Source organism: Kryptolebias marmoratus, linkage group LG13 (genome assembly GCF_001649575.2).
Source record: "Kryptolebias marmoratus isolate JLee-2015 linkage group LG13, ASM164957v2, whole genome shotgun sequence".
NCBI classification, from domain to species: domain Eukaryota; kingdom Metazoa; phylum Chordata; class Actinopteri; order Cyprinodontiformes; family Rivulidae; genus Kryptolebias; species Kryptolebias marmoratus.
This window is the reverse complement of record NC_051442.1, coordinates 17,783,803-17,800,065: the sequence shown is the minus strand read 5'-3', so window position 1 is coordinate 17,800,065 and position 16,263 is coordinate 17,783,803. Positions and strand designations below refer to the sequence as shown.

Here is a 16,263-nt window from a genome sequence, read left to right as displayed (position 1 = left end):
CGGGTTTTAAAGACTGAGGATAATTAGGTAAATGGAGACAGGTGACGTGATTACAAAGTGGGGACAGGTGTAGGTGTGGCCAGGAGATAAAGAGAGACTGAGGAGGAGCAAATGAAACATGAAACAAGAGACAAGACAGAAACCAAGCAAACCAACAAACCAAACAAAAACAAAAACCATAACACAGAAAAAACCCAAATCACCACAGTTTTGTCCTTTTTGTTTTTCTCCAAGACCTTTTATTCTAGCACTGCACAATATTAGAAAAACTTGTGATGTGCAATAATACTGTTTAATATTACGATGACAGCATCACTAGCAATGAGCCCACATTGCCCTCACTCCTCACTTTCTCTTCCTATATTGCTGTCACCTAAACCAGGTGCGGGCATCGAGGCCAGTGAGAGTCCATTGGATTGAAAAATTATATTTTTAGCATGCAGAACTTGATTGTATGTAACTTGAAATATAAAGGCCTATGATTTATTGCAGTCCAAGCAGTCTTTTGCAATACATATATTGTGAACAGATATTGTAATAAAAATAAAATTTGTAGGTATTGTGCAGCTGTCCTAATCCATAAGGGTTTCTCCATCACATTCCAAAGGTTCTCAGTGGCGCTGAGGTTTGAACTCTCTGATGGATAATCTATGTGTGGAAATGACACCTCATGCTCCCTAAACTAGAGATGGACAGTGATTTTTTGAATTCTCTAGTTAGGTGTGGTTAAAATGGGAGAACTTCCAAGAATTAAGGCAACCATCACAATCTTTATTTTATTTTATCTTTTCCTACCAGCACATTATAGTGAGACACCAAGCTATGTATTTCATAATGGTGCGTTTCCAATTGTGGTGCTTTTGTTAACAGAACACCAAAGTCCACTCTTCTTCTCAAAAAAAAATAATAAAGAGAACCAACCTGAAGCATCTCAGCATCAGTTTCTGCGTCAGTAGTGCATTTTATTTTGAAGAGATTATAAAATGGAAAGTCAGCTTTACTGACAGAATACGTGCACCCCCTTCCATGTTGAACCATTGAACCAGGGAAAATGAAAGAAAATAAATATCCCCAGCTAGCAAGATTAGCAGCAGGACACGTCTCTGTTTCATAAGAGGGGCTTGAGAATAACTGCCAGATAACTTTGAACAGTGCTTTTTCTTAAAATGCACATCCCTACCCTGAACCACAATTTAACGGTTTGAACCTGATGAATGCTAACATGATCATCCCCTGTGAGGTTTGTTAAGCAGCAACTTCACATGGTTGTTCAAAGATCACCTGATACAGTAAAAAAACTTTGTGCCATCTAATACATAGTATTTACTGCAATAATTTTACAATGGAGAGACATGTCAAAATACACTGCTACCACATTGTTTTTGAAAAGCTCTGTCTCAAATCGATCATAAACAGAGCATTTTAAAATAACTGCAGTAGTGTGGGTGGGGGCTTGATGCATCAAAGTGCACTTTATCATCAGGGGTTGAGCCCAGTCTTGACCACATTACAACACAGGCTGTACTGCACATTAAAAGCTCCATGGTTTAGTCTGACCAATAGGAAGTAAACAGATTGGTTAAAATCTAAATCTAAAATGAGTGAAAACAATTTATTTATTTTAAGATCAGCAGAGGCAATTTTTTTTGGAAATAATGAAGTGAACTGACTATAATTACTGTACGGCAATATGCTTAACCAACAGCAGCTTCATATGTAAATCTAATACTGTAAAATGCTGTAAAAAATGTTTTACTAAAAAATGTAACTATGAGGGTTGCAGAGGAAGAATGTTTTTAAAATACAGTAACCATCACCAAAAAAAAAGGAAAATTCATTGTTTACCAGTTTACCTTAGAGGACCAAAAACAGAAAAGGTTTCTGTTTTACTTGAACGAACATTTTATTGTAACGCTTAATGGATACCTATAGTGCAAGTTTTAGTGTAACATGTAGGTAAGATAAAAACAAGAAGCCAGGGAGCTTCTTCATTTTATGAAAATGTACACCAGCAAACATACTTGGTATGAAGTTTGTCAGTCTTCATACTACAGTGCACTGTGAAATATGTATTTGTTTGCAACCCTGCTTATAAAACAATATTAAGAAAAACATGCCTCTCCAACAACTACTACATAACAAAAAAAGTTTTCTGCATTTCATGTTCCCACATCAACATACCTCCAGTGTGGATGCTCTGGAGTCTGTGGTCTCACTTGGGCCTATGCTCCTGGGTATACTGGATACAAAGTAGCCAGCTCCTTTGGGAATTATAGGCTGTCTCACAACCACTTTACCCTTCCTGGTTTCTGCGAGAAACAGGCTGTACCAGTAGGCATCACTGGAGATCAGGGTGGAATCTGCGATGGTGGAGCTCCTCTGGCTGATCATGCTGTTCCTGTTGGCTGGGGGCATCTTGATGGCCTTTGGCTTTGGTTTTTGACACTTGAGGACGACAATAACCAAGATGGTTATCAGCAGCAGACAGGACACAGCTCCTAAACCAATCACCAAGTATAGGTTTAGGTTTGTGAAGACCTCATACTCAAGTGGCAACTCGGTAGTCTCTAAGAAGGTCATGGCGTGTTCCACAGTTGATATTTTGATGGTGACGGTGGCAGAGAGAGCAGGCTCACCATTGTCTTTGGCAATAACTACCAGTCTCTGCTGTCTCGGGTCTCTATGACTGAACATCCTTGTAGTTCGAATCTCGCCATTGTACTGATCCAGGCTGAAGAGTGTCAAGTCATTGATCTGCAGGAGCTGGTATGTGACCCTGGAGTTCTGCTCAGAGTCGGCATCAATAGCGACTACTTTGGCCACCAAGTGTCCTTTTTCCGTGGACCTCGGTATCACCTCCTCAACGACGGAGCCATGCGCCCGCCAAGGTGACACAATGAGAGGCGTGTTGTCATTTTGGTCCAGAATGATGATATGAACCGTCACATTGCTGCTCAGCGGGGGAACACCAGAGTCTCTCGCCTCAATGTGGAACAGGAAATCCCTCTCCCTCTCATAGTCAAAAGTCTTTAGGGCATAAAGAGCCCCGTTCTCAGGATTGATGGAGAAAAGCATTGACATGGACGTGTTAACAATCTCTTTTTCCATTATGAAATAAACCAAATACTGATTCTCATTGAGATCTGGGTCAAATGCACTTAGAGACGTCAGCAGCGCCCCAGGTGGGTTATTCTCCATAACATGGATTGTATAGAAGGACTGGGAGAACCTGGGTGCATTATCATTGATATCCAGAATCTCCAAGGCAATGGTCTCATTTTCAAATAAGGGGGGCGATCCTCTATCTGATACTATTAGTGTGATATCATACTTGCTTTTTATCTCCCTGTCCAGCGGCTTTGACACCAGCAGCTCAAAGTAACCCTCTGAGGATTTATTCAGGAGGAACGGTAAGGGTTCTTGCTGGTTCAGTGTGAGGTCCACTTCCCCATTGCCTCCAGAGTCCCTGTCGCTGATGCTGACCACGGCAATCAGCGTCCCCACAGAGGTATCCTCGGCCACTGCTCTTTTCAGGGACTTGATGGTCACCTCAGGGTAGTTATCGTTCAGGTCTGTGATAAAAACCATCACTTTGCAGTGTCCCAACAGGGGGTTCGTCCCTCTGTCCTGAGCCTGGATGTACATCTCAAAACTTTGACTCTCCTCATAATCGATCACCCCCTTCACTTTGATCTCACCTGAGTTTGGGTCAAGAGAGAAGAGCTCCTGCGTTTTCTCTGAGGTGTAAAGCGTATATGAATACACCAACTGGGCGTTTGAGCCTTCGTCTAAATCAGTTGCGTTTAAGGTCATAACCACTGTACCTATTGCAGAGTTCTCTGAAACATTGACTGCAAACACAGGCTGGCTGAACGAGGGGGCGTTATCATTAATGTCCAAGACATTAATAATGATGCTGGCTGTGCCAGAGCGGGGAGGAACCCCCCCATCCACAGCTGTTAAAATCAAATTATGGACTGCATGCTCCTCTCTGTCCAAATGACCACTTAGCACTAAATCAACATATTTGGAGCCATCGCTGCCGGTTTGTATGTCAATGTTAAAGTATTTACTTTCACTCAGGTAGTAGGTCTTAATAGAATTCGCCCCCACATCCGCATCCACGGCGTTTGTCAAAGAGAATCTCTCACCGGGAGGGGTTGCCTCCGAAATGTCCAAGTGCATTGTCTTCCTGCGAAACACCGGCGCGTTGTCATTGATGTCCATGATTTCCAGCTCTATGTTAAAGATGCGGACCGGCTTTGCGAGGATGACGTCCATTTTCAGAAAGCACGAGGTTGTTTTAGTCATGCATATGCTCTCCCGGTCTATCTTCTCGCGGATTAGCAGCTCCCCCGTGTCTTTGTTGATGTCAAGGTAATTCTTGCTGTGAATGACATCGAGCTTCGCGTTGCGCGTCTCCAAGCTGCGAACGTCCAGACCCAGATCTGTGGCTAGATTGGCAACAAAGGACCCCGCTTCCATTTCCTCCGGTACCGAGTAGCGAGTGATGGAGAGCGCAAATCCCCACAGCGCTGAGAACGTGAAAACAGCCGCCACCAGCCGCGTCCACACAGGTGCGCAACGAAGCGCCATTATTGCGGTGGGGTTTTCTTTAAAAAAGAAAAAAAAAAAAAAAAAAAAAAAAGAAAAGAAAGAAAAATGTAGAAGAGACTCAGATTCGTTCTTACGATCAGGTTGCCTTGATGGGAGGGAACCCCGGGGTCATTCTCGCCTCCACGAGGAGTTGTAGCGGGAGCTGCAGCAGCAGGCCATCTAAGGCGAGGAGCCGCCGGAGGAGCGGAGCGAGCTCTGACAGCAGGGACAGGGGCGGACACAGCGTCTGAGCGGGCGGGGGGGCCGGGCTCCCTGACGACAGCCGGGGCCCAAACAGGAAGACTTTAGAGCTGAATGATAACAGCTTTATTTAAAATAATTCTAATCATGACAATGTGTTGATGTTTTTAAAATCAGACTTATCTGCTCAGTCTGGTTTTTAGTTAATTTTTACAAATTTCTTACTAAGTCCTACATTAATTTTATTTGTTAGCTTTACCATGCTACCAAGTTTGAATCTTAACAGAAAAACATTTAAAAGGAACTTTTTCTTACTTAATTTACTTGGACGTAAATCATTTATCCTCTAAATTATTAGTAAACTAATAACGCTTAATATATTTTAACCTACATTTACTTAATTTGTTGTTATTTATTTGTTTTCTTTCTCCTTTTTTAATGTTGTGGTTTTACTTTTTTTTGTTGTTGTTTTTTTTTTTCAAAAATCAAATTTTTATAATTTCTAGTTTATATTTTTAATATCAACCATTAGTGTTTCCTCACATGTTAGAGTTTAATCCTTAAAGGTTAATGACAAAACAGTCAGCGATGTTCATCAGGGTAATAAGACACCCGCCAACATCAGAGGACCAGTTCTAACCACTCAGCTCAAACGAACCATTTGAGCTGCATGGGAAACAGGATGTGGGGGAAAAAACATAATCTGATCTCATCTGTCATGATAGTTACAAGTACACCAACCATCCTTTAATTGTTCCCAAAGTTGTTTGGAGATTGTGCCTGAGATTTTTTTATAACTACAGTGTAAATCTCTTCTTCTGGTAAAGCTGCGTGTTTCTCTGGCATGCAGAAACAGCTGTTTACTGGTATTTCTGGCTTTATTTTTTGCTCCCTTGCCTTTATTTCTTATTTGTATTGAGCAATGTTTTACACTACTATCAATTTTGTAAAGCTTCAGACTTCACACATACTTTATAGGTTCTTCTCCAACCTCACAACTGACCAAAATCTGATTCTTTTCACACAACTCAGGACTTCATTCATTCAGTGCTATTCCTGTGATTCCATGATGATAGTTTTTTTATGTGTGGAGTTACAGAAGACATTTTAGTCGTCTTTGACAAAATATAGTGCATATCTGTATCAGTATATTGTAAATGCCGTCAAACGTTCACTCTCTTCTTTTTTGTTCCTGCAGCATAGTACAGCATATTGCAGGAAATAAAATGATTGGCATGTCATCAAATATTTGTCTCCATTGTTTAGATGATCTCAGCTCACTCTGCATGTAGCAGCGTACATGGTGCACAAAGAATAACATCTTTAGCTTAAACTGCAAAGTATTTGGGTAAATACAACATCACTGGAAAGCATAAAATGATCAAACTACTTTCTGGTACCTTTAGCAAGTATATATACAATATTTTTGTGTATTGATAAAAAACTCACTATGTTATTGTTATTTTGTAATGCTATTTTATTAGGTTGTACTTTATTTTATCTCCTACAATTTTGTGTTATATCAATGCCACAAACAGAGCGACTGAGACCAATGATTTTTTAGTAAATTTCAGTCAAATATAGCTATATCCTCTTTGCTATTGTGCTTTCTTTGCTGTTTGGTAAAAAAGGATATGATATTTGACAATTTGATGCCAATAAATAAGCAACATGCAGCCAAATAAATCCTTTCAAATTGCTTTATGAAAGTAAAAGAATGGCTTTGGCAATCTCATATTGTTTATTCTAAGCAGATTTCTGGTTCAGAAATTGGTAAGGATTATGTTGATCGAAACTGACCTGGTCAAAAATGGCCTACTTCAAAAGCACATGTACAAAAGCTGTTGTTTTTCAGTAAAAGTAAGATTTATATGTATTTACTTGTTAGAGTTTAAATTACAACCCACAATGTGTATCAGGGGCATTAACTCTATCCATGATGAACTCAACATTGTTTGGTTTTATAATAAATAAATAAATGAATAAAAACTACTGAAAATAGTGAAGCTGTTTTTTCAAAAACAAGCAAACAAAACAAAAAACAAAAACAAACAGGTAACTGTATTGAACACTAGTCAATATAACATCATCTGAATAATAACCAGGACAGTTAAGAACCTTTTTCTTCTTTACTGCACTGTACCATGTTTATGGACATGATTTTAATCCATTTTTATAAAGTAAAATTTGAGCAAAAAGCTAAATGAGGACGTGTAAAAAAACAGTTAAAAGAAAAGCAAAAAGCTTTTTGCTTCACTTCATACATCTGAGGTCAGCTTTTGGAGCAAACATTTCCCACTGATCCACAGCTCATATAGTTTATACACAATATGCATCATATTCAAGTCTCCTTTATCTAGACATGATGAGTATCAGTGTTTTATATCCTTTAGCACCATCCAGTGATAGCTCAAAGAATTACATCTACTATGCAAGCTGCAAACTTACTATTTTCAAACCTAAAGGTTATGTTAATTTGTTTAAGTTTAAGTGTGTCTGTGTTTAAAAATTATGTATGAAAATTATTGTAGATAGAGGCTGTATGCACATATCAGCAGTCATAAAGGTGTTTTTTTTTATTTCTTATCATTACAAAAAACTGTTCTTTATTAAATTTATATGACAGAAACAACATAACTGTTCAGCAGCAGTTGTTTTCTATGACACAGCTTAATGTTTAATACCACCCTCATATGCTCATATAAACAGGGTGCATTTCTTCTCAGTGCATGTTGACGTCTTTGTTTTATTTTTGAGTTTGCCTACAACTTCATGCTCTTGTAATAAACTAAGCACTGAGGTAATCACAGCTGTTTATATTTGCATATAAAATCTTAAAACTAGACATAATTTAGAAATTTGTTCCTTGAAGATTCACCTAGTCATTATAAAAAAGGATGTGTGGGGGGTAGTGCATAATTAATCAGTGTAATGCAAATAAAGTTTCAGCTCCATCATCTCAGCTCATCTGTTTGATTTGAAACAGTCATATAAACCGTTGTTTAAAATGACAAATGACTGAATGTTGATTTGGCCTTGCTGCTTCCAGGCACTGAAATTTATACACTGAAGTAGTTTGATATTTTAGTGAGAGTATACATGTTGTAGGAAAGCTAGATTCTTAATCCAATTGTTATATTTTAAAAACAGAAAAAAATAATTTCAGGTATTTATTTATCTATCAATGCATTGTGTTACCTGAGTATCTACAAAGGACACAAATAAATACATTAAAAAAAACTTTCAAAGGCCTAGCATTCCTTAAAGGATTGCATATTCGCCAGCTGCTTTTAATGCCAAAGATTTAGATGAAGATCATTTTATATTGCAGGATGACAGAATCATCTGAACCTCATACATTATTACAAGAGTCATACAAGAGTATGAGTTGTGAATGACTCTCTGTAGCCATCTTGATTTAGTTTGACGCCAGAAGAGAATCAGTTGTAGATGCACATCCAATGATTACTTCCTGAAAGTTTTATTAAAATCCATCCTGTGGTTCATGAGATATTTTGGTAACAGTCACATGGGGCTGACTAATTAGTAATGCTAAGGTTTTAAACAAAGCCCTTGTGTGATCAGTTTGCACTGGAAGAATGTGTTGGGAATAACGTTCAGCTACAACCACATCAAAATTTAGCACAATATCTGTAAAACTGACTGAATTATCACAACTTTTGTATTTTCTGAGAACAGTTGGCTGTTGGCGGACATCTTCAATTGGGTTGGCTCCAAAGGTTAATCAGCTACAGAGATACAGCCAATAATTATTTCCTGAAAGTTTCATTAACCTCCTGAGACCCAAGTTTTTGTTTGATGTGCATCCTCATATGAGGGTGCAGGGTCTCAGGAGGTTGGAATTTGTCTAGTGGTTCAGCAGCTCTTTTACTAACAGACAGACAGAGTTGACTCCAAATAGTTATTGGCAAATTTTTGAAGAAAGATCTTGCACAATTAGTTTGCACTCAGAATGTGCAAAATTTTATTGCAATCTGTCTGGTGGTTCACAAGATATTTTGGTAACAGACAGACCCTCAAACACATGTACATAAACAGACACAGGCAAAAACATTAATGTCCACCTTTGCCTTTTGGTGGTGGGTGACCTGGTCAAAGTTTAACAGCAATATGAATTTTTCTACCCATTCTTGCTGATTCTTGTGATTTGTCTATATCTAATACCATCCATCTATCATTTGTCCCTGCTCTTTCCTCTTCAGGAAGCTCCTGTCTATCTCCAGCTGTCATTGGGCAAGAAAAGGGGTACATCCTGTACAGGTCACCCGTCCATCACAAGGTCAGCACAGACAGATAACCATTCATGCTCACTTTTAAAGAAAACCGTAGAAATTTACCATGCTTTTCGTCTGTGGTGACATTAACATTTTAAAAATCTTCTCATGTGCAAAACCAATTGAACAAGTTTTCATCTGTGAAAACATGTCAACACATGCAAAATTCATGTGTGTTTGGTCCAAATTCATGCAAGATACATGTGCAAAACATGCATTTCATCCGATGTCCTGTGTTAATGTGTCCACGTGATTTCCACATGTGTAATTGATGTGTTTTTTTATGTAAGGGTAGGGACAATTTAGAGTTGCCAGTTAACCTGACATGTCTGTTTGTTGACTGCAGGAGGAAAACTGAAGCACCCAGAGAAAACCCATACATGCATGCAGAGAACATGCTAAACAGGCTCCGGTTGGGAGTCAAACCCAGGACCTCCTTGCTCCAAAAAAACAGGACTAACCATCTGGTAATATTAACATTAATATTGTATTCAAGCATAACAAAAAATCACAACCATAATAAAGTACAAAACAAACAAACAAAAAACACCCTGAAGAACTAAGGACTAAAAACCATCATTAGCCTAAGACAGTCTCTTGAGATCTGGTATCTGTGAGGAAACGCTGCCCTCTAATGGACATTACAGGGAAACTCCTGCTCAGAGTCAGGAATGGGTTTTATCTACTGTTAGGGGAAATTAGGGTGGATGCAGGAAAAGAAAGCTACAATTGTTGAGCTCTAAATAGAGCACAGGAACTGTAAATATGCATCATGTCCCTGCTTATAGCACATGAATCACATATGATCACCAAAGTCACCTTTTTCTATTCTGATTATAATACAATTTAGGGCAGTTTAACTATAATGATTGCCAGTGAGTGTCTCTGTTATTGTCTGGATTATTTTAAATCCATTCTATTTTCCACTGATTCTTTAAGAAACAAAAAAAGGCAATTTTATCAATCTGATTTTTTTTTTATTGCCATTTTTTAACAAGGTTCAGAATTAAATTTAAAATTGGCTCCTGGCAGTGAGCGTTTTGAGCATAAGGCAGTTCACTGAGGCAATCAGGCCCAAGATTAACCCACTGGTCTGCAGCAGCTCAGCCAGAGTTGGTGGATTTTAAGGATAATCTCCGCAGCAGTGGTTTAAAACCCAAGGTTTACCAACCAGAATGTCAAGAGAAAAGGTTAAAAGACATCCTCAGCCTTAAAACACATAACCACATTATTTGATTTCTTTTTTATTTCTTACACACATGACTGGGCATTTTCTATTGACTTTTGCATTTAGCTGGAGGGATTAGCTGCTTTAGCTAAATCTATCTCGTTTCAATGGGGTCCCTGATAAAACTGGGAGATGGCAGAAATTGAACTATTTTTTATAATGACTTTTTCAAAATCTGACTCAGATACTCAGTTGAGCATTAATGTCAGATGCTCAACAAAGAATAACTTTTATTTTGTGGGGATCTGTGTTTATATATTGTTTCTCTGAAAGCCATTCAGGGGATAATGTTCTTACAGCATTCCATTCAGGGTTCTTAGCACCACCAGATCTTCTTATAAGCTCACTTGTAACAGTAATTAGGCTTATGCAGTAATACTCTTGTACTCATTAAACCACTACACTGTCAAACTGAAGATTGTTGCTGTTAGCTTTTGAATTTGGGAAATGTATATCTGCAAATATCTATACATATATGATGTAGGGTCTGCTATCCTATTGCATGTAGTCTGATATATTAAGTAAAATGAACACTGGTCTTGCTTTAGTTATAATCAGCACATATTAAAGGCAAGGCTGCTTTATTTGTATAGCACACGTCAGCAACAGAACAACTTAAAGTGCTTTACATAAACAGTCCAAAACATTTAAACAAAGTGCAAAAGAACAATAAAGGCATATAGAAAAAAAAAGAAGTAAAATTACAAATGCTCAAAAAAAGAACATTTCATGAAATTAAAAATTAAAAGCAAGCTTTGATTGAGCGATGAAAAAAAAGATAAAGGAATATAAAATACAACATTAAATAATTATTTGCTTTAATCACAGGCAGCAGCGATCAGGACGGTCTTCAACCTTGTTTTAAAGGAACTCACAGTCGGAGAGGTCTGGCAGTTTTCTGGGAGTTTGTTCCAGATATTTGGTGCACAAAAGCTGAATGCAGCTTCTGCATGTTTGGTTCTGACTCTGGGGACAGAGAGCAGATTTGATCCAGATGACCTCAGGGGTCCTGATGGTTCATAGTGCAGCAGGAGATCAGTGGTTTATTTTGGACCAAGAATTTTGTCATTTGTATATCAGCAACAACATTTTAAACAACAGCAAGCCGGTGCAAAGACCTCAGAACTGGACTGATGTGACTGTCTCTTTTAGTCTTTGTGAGGACTTGGGCAGCTGTGTTCTGGATCAGCTGCAGCTATCTGGTGTTTTCTTTAGGAAGACAAGTAAATACTCCATTACTATAGCTATTAAAAAATTCTTGGACATGTTTTTCTAAGTCCTGCTGGGTCATCAGTCCTTTAATTCTAGCTACATCCTTCAGGTGATAGAATACTGTCTTTGTAACTGTTTTATTGAGTCTGTTCAGACTCAGGTCAGAGTGCATGATCACACCAAGATTTCAAACTTTGTCAGAGCATTTTAGCACCACAGACTGCAGGTGTGCACTGACATTTAGCCTTTCCTCTTTAGCTCTAAAAACAACTACTTCAGTTTTATCTTTGTTGAGCTGAAGAAAGTTCTGGCACATCCAGTGATTGGTTTGGTTAATACACTCACTCAGTGCTTGTGTTGGACTGTAGTCCAGGTGAGAGCATGATGTAGATCTATGTATCATCTGCATAGTTATGCTACTTGTTGTTTTCTAAGATTTGCGCTAGAGGGAGCATGTCACTGTTAAACAGAAGATGACCCAGGATGGATCCTTGAGGAACTCCACATGTAACTTTGTTCAGTTCAGATTTATATTGACTCATTGACACAAACAAGCTCCTGTCTTCCAGGTAGGATTTGAACCAGTTTATTGCTGTGTCAGAAAGACCCATCCTGTTTTCCAGTTGGCCCAGTAGTATGTTATGATCAACTGTCTTGAAAGCAGCACTGAGGTTAGGTGGAACTAAGACTGAAACTTTGCTGCTGTCAGTGTTCAGTCAGATGTCACTGAAGACCTTAACAGGAGCGGTCTCAGGGCTGTGCTGAGAACAAAAAATCAACTGGAAGATGTCAAAGGGGTCAAAGGAATAGTTAAAATCTTTTGAAGTTTTTGTAAAAAAGTTTATGAACAATTATTATCTTACCTAGGTCTTTGAACTGCCACAGTCAAGATAAATAGTTTAATTCTAATTAGATTGGCAAGCGGACACCTAATCCACCAGAGCTGAAACCAAAGCAGATTGCTGTAATTTAAAAATAACTCTAATCTCAAAAGTTTCATATTAGTTTAGGGGAATTTGATTTTACACATTTTTACACTACCATCAATTCTGAATTATACAGTTATTTTTTGCAGAAATGTTATGAAATTCTTATCAGAATTGTCCAAGATTGCACCTGAAGTGCTGCAGTCAGCTGCTGCTATTTGTGCTTGTAAATAACCATGAAAATCCATGTAACTACAATAGGAAATTGATGGCTCATCAGTTTGATCAGAATCAAACCTTTTTCTCCAAACTAAGGTCATTCTTCAACAGTAAGTGATCTACAACAGGTAAGGTATTAACTGTTCATAACTTTTCTGCAAAACCTCAAGTCAAAAGATGTGAACTACCACCTTAAGCTAAGACTTTTATTCAGTACGCATGAAAAAAAAGAGCTCCTTGAAAAAAAAAAAAGGGTCAACAACAACAGTTGAAAGGAGATTTATTGATACTCTAGGTTGAACATAAACAACTGTATATACACATAATTACCTCTTATTAAACATAACCACATAATACGTTTTGTATTTATACATGAGAACTAATGATAAATAATATAGGAATCTAGAAATCATCTTACCATTTCACCTCTTACAACCCAATTGACATTTACAGCAACAAACCGTCTCTTTACATGTGAGAGTGACCCTGAAAATATCATCAGCAATTTCCTTTTTACGCTTCAGTTTGATACTGCAGACATAAAGGGATCAAATCATTGCTACGAAGCAAATCCATCAACGAAGAAGAACACAGTTTGTATGGCTGCATAGAGGTGTGTTTAGAACCAATCTGACAAGATAACTGTAACTTTACAGTGTTTCCTTTTTCCATCATTCAACTAAAAGATATGTATGAATCACAACTAAAGGAGATTATTTGTGTTTTGGTTTGTCTTACATTTTAATCAAGTATATCAAATATGTCAATCAGAGGGAACCTCTTCTCATAAAGCTATTCTCAGCAGTTATTTAATTCAGGACAGTTTTTCCTTAAAACTGATACACAGCAGTGCATATAATACAGCTAAGACAATAAAAATTTTGTTAAATAGCAGAAATTTATATACAGAAGAGATGTCCGTCAACTGGTCTTACTTTAAAGCTCCTCAGAAATTCGTGAATGAATGATGGATTATGGTAAAATAATATTACAATTTATTTACAAAAAATAACAGCTCATTTCCTTCACAGTTTTTCCTTAATTATCAATTTGTGCTAACAGACACACAGCATTATGAGATCACTGTATTACTGATAAATTGTAGTTTTCCTCTGTTATTAACTCACAAACTCATTACCTGTTAATTTGAAAGCATGATGAGTGTGCACCTGTAATATAGAGCTACATCTCCACAGAAAAACTGAAGCAAATAAATACAGTTTAAAGCTACAATAAAATTAGCAGAACGCAGTCAGTGTTTTAATAAATCTTAAAGGGACAGTTCAGATCTTCTGAATTGGGGCTCTGTAAAAAAAGTTATGAACCAAGTAGTATCTTACCTTAGCTACCACAATTTGGAGAAATAGAAATTTATTCCAACCAGAATGAGAAGCTAATGGCTAGTCAGAGCAGGGCCAAGACCAAAATGGATTGCTGCTGCTTTCAAACAACTCCAACCTCAAAAATGTCAAAATTGTTCAATCAAATGCTAATTTGGAAACTTAACATTACAATGATTTTCCAGCAGATATATTATAAAATGCTACAGCTGGTAGTTGTAGTTGCAAATAAACACAAAGTTTTATGGAAATAACTGTAATATGAAACTAACAGTGATGTAAATATTGCTAAAACAGAGTTTACATGAACTGATAAGAAATGTTTTTGGACTGAAGCTCAAACACTTGAAAAGTTTGCTCTTGGTTCCAAGTTGAACCAGCCATTTGATTGTGAATGAAGTCAAACTCAGACTCTTTTTCTCCAAACTGAAGTAGTTCAAACAACTGTCTACAACATGCAAGATATTGCTTATAACCTTTTGACAGAACCTCAGTTCAAAGGATCTGAACTACCACTTTAGCTCAACCAGCAAAATATTAAGTGTGGCCAGCAGTTCATTTAAAAATAGAATTGCTTATGATTTCGGCATCCTTATCAAAAGATTGTTCGTAGTTTGAGATGAATTTCTTTTTCTTTCCAAAGGTGGAGAAGGTGTTGTAAACATCCAGCTCTCCTCTGGGCGTCAGCTTCAGAGTGCTGCAGCCAGACGTGGTGCCTGGGATGTACACGTTGTGTTGATAGTCTGCTGTTTCAGAATGAGGCTGGGCGTACTTTGGAGTCCATGAGTAGTTAGGAGCTGCTGCCTCTTGAACGGACCTCTTGCAGTCTGTAAAAATGTGCATAAATTAGCTAGTATAAAATGTTATTCATGAAATGAGCTTTTATGGAAATGTACTGTGCTGGATCTGAAGATAGGGGTTTTTGAAGCATGTCCTAATTCAGATTTTTTTTTTTTTTTTGGGCAAATAACACTTCTTGGAGGGACTTAAAAAAATTTCCCAGTCATACAGTTAAATCCATCCCCACTTTGGGGCGTTTGGTATTATCTGCTTTTTAGTTTCCCATTTTAAGTCTTGGGCTAACCCCTCTGGTGCTTACCCCACTTCCCTCCCTCTTTTCCTTGAATAATAATGAGTCTAAATTACCATTCATGTGGCTTCCCCAGGTCCAGTACTGTGGTGCCACTGTGCAGGAAAACCCTTCAGTATCATGTTTTTGTTGCCTCGAAAGAGTGCCCTCCATATTTGATGAGCTATATCTGAGAAAAGAGAGAAAGAAAACTGGAAATATAAATGAAAATGCTCGTGCACTGCAGGTCAGTGTGTGGGCATCGGGATATTCACCTTTTGTAAGCTGAGTTTCGCTGGTTCTTGGTCCATGTCAAGTTCTTGTTTGAGTACTTGGGCTGAAAAATAAAGAAACTTTGAACAAAAAAGAAAAAAAAAAATATGACACTATGTCATAAAAATGTGCAACAAAAGACAATAATACTGTCAAGCAATGGGGAAATACATACAGAAATATAAAGATGAAACGAAATGATGTAAGAATCGTTTTAATTTTGAATGATGTAATGAATATATTTATGTTGTTTTTCACTTTCATTTGACTTTTTTATGCCTTTATTGCTTTTACTATTGCTTTTGTTGTTTCTCATTAGCTGTTGAATGGACCATGTTCATGCATTTTCTCACTCTCTTTTGCCATCTCACTGATATGCCTTTTTTAGTGATCTCATTCGCCCTTGTGATTTTCCAACTGCATTTAAAAAACAAGCATAACAACAATATTTTTGCTTTGAAACTGCAACTACTCTTACACCTTGCAGCCAGTGATGTGAAGCACAAACCAGCAACCCAAACTATGTCCAGGATTTTTCTGAAATGAATGTGCCTGTTGATTATTTTCCGCTTTCATAAACTGAATAACACAATCAGAATGAAAAGGGATACATAGGAGCAGTGGCGGCTCCAGATATTTTTTCTGCAGGTGCTAAGGGGGTGCTAAGCATTTTATTGAGGGTGCTAATGAAGGATTATTTGTTCTTACAGTTCTCATCACACACAGACGCAAGCACAAACATATATAATCATATATATATGGTATATTAATGAAGAACAGAATGAAATATACATATGTATCTGTGATAGGCCGATATCTCTGCCTAAACCTCTATCACAGAAATAAAGAAGCTTCCCACAACATGAACATGTAGCAGTGCACTGATCTCACCTAAGTAAAGCAC

At 37.7% G+C, this 16,263-nt stretch overlaps 2 protein-coding genes across 6 annotated transcripts in view; both read right to left on the bottom strand.

The window, feature by feature from the left end:
- The window catches only part of LOC108233862 (protocadherin alpha-C2), a 14,146-nt gene extending 9,342 nt beyond the window's left edge, over nucleotides 1-4,804 (bottom strand). For all 4 annotated transcript variants that reach the window (XM_017412570.3, XM_017412571.3, XM_017412568.3 and 1 more), the window contains exon 1: nucleotides 2,182-4,804. In XM_017412570.3, coding sequence (XP_017268059.1) covers nucleotides 2,182-4,596 — 2,415 coding nt within the window. In that variant the 5' untranslated portion in view covers nucleotides 4,597-4,804. The remainder of the gene's footprint in view (nucleotides 1-2,181) is intronic.
- An 8,136-nt stretch (nucleotides 4,805-12,940) lies between these two features.
- The window catches only part of LOC108233860 (protocadherin-10), an 8,024-nt gene continuing 4,701 nt past the window's right edge, over nucleotides 12,941-16,263 (bottom strand). The window contains exons 2-4 of one of the 2 annotated variants that reach the window (XM_017412564.3): nucleotides 15,362-15,423; nucleotides 15,164-15,276; nucleotides 12,941-14,844 (exon numbers count right to left, since the gene is read on the bottom strand). In XM_017412564.3, the coding sequence (XP_017268053.1) occupies nucleotides 14,573-14,844; nucleotides 15,164-15,276; nucleotides 15,362-15,423 (447 nt within the window). In that variant the 3' untranslated portion in view covers nucleotides 12,941-14,572. Of the gene's footprint in view, nucleotides 14,845-15,163; nucleotides 15,277-15,361; nucleotides 15,440-16,263 lie in introns of those variants that run through there. The other variant, XM_017412565.3, reaches the window with a different exon arrangement.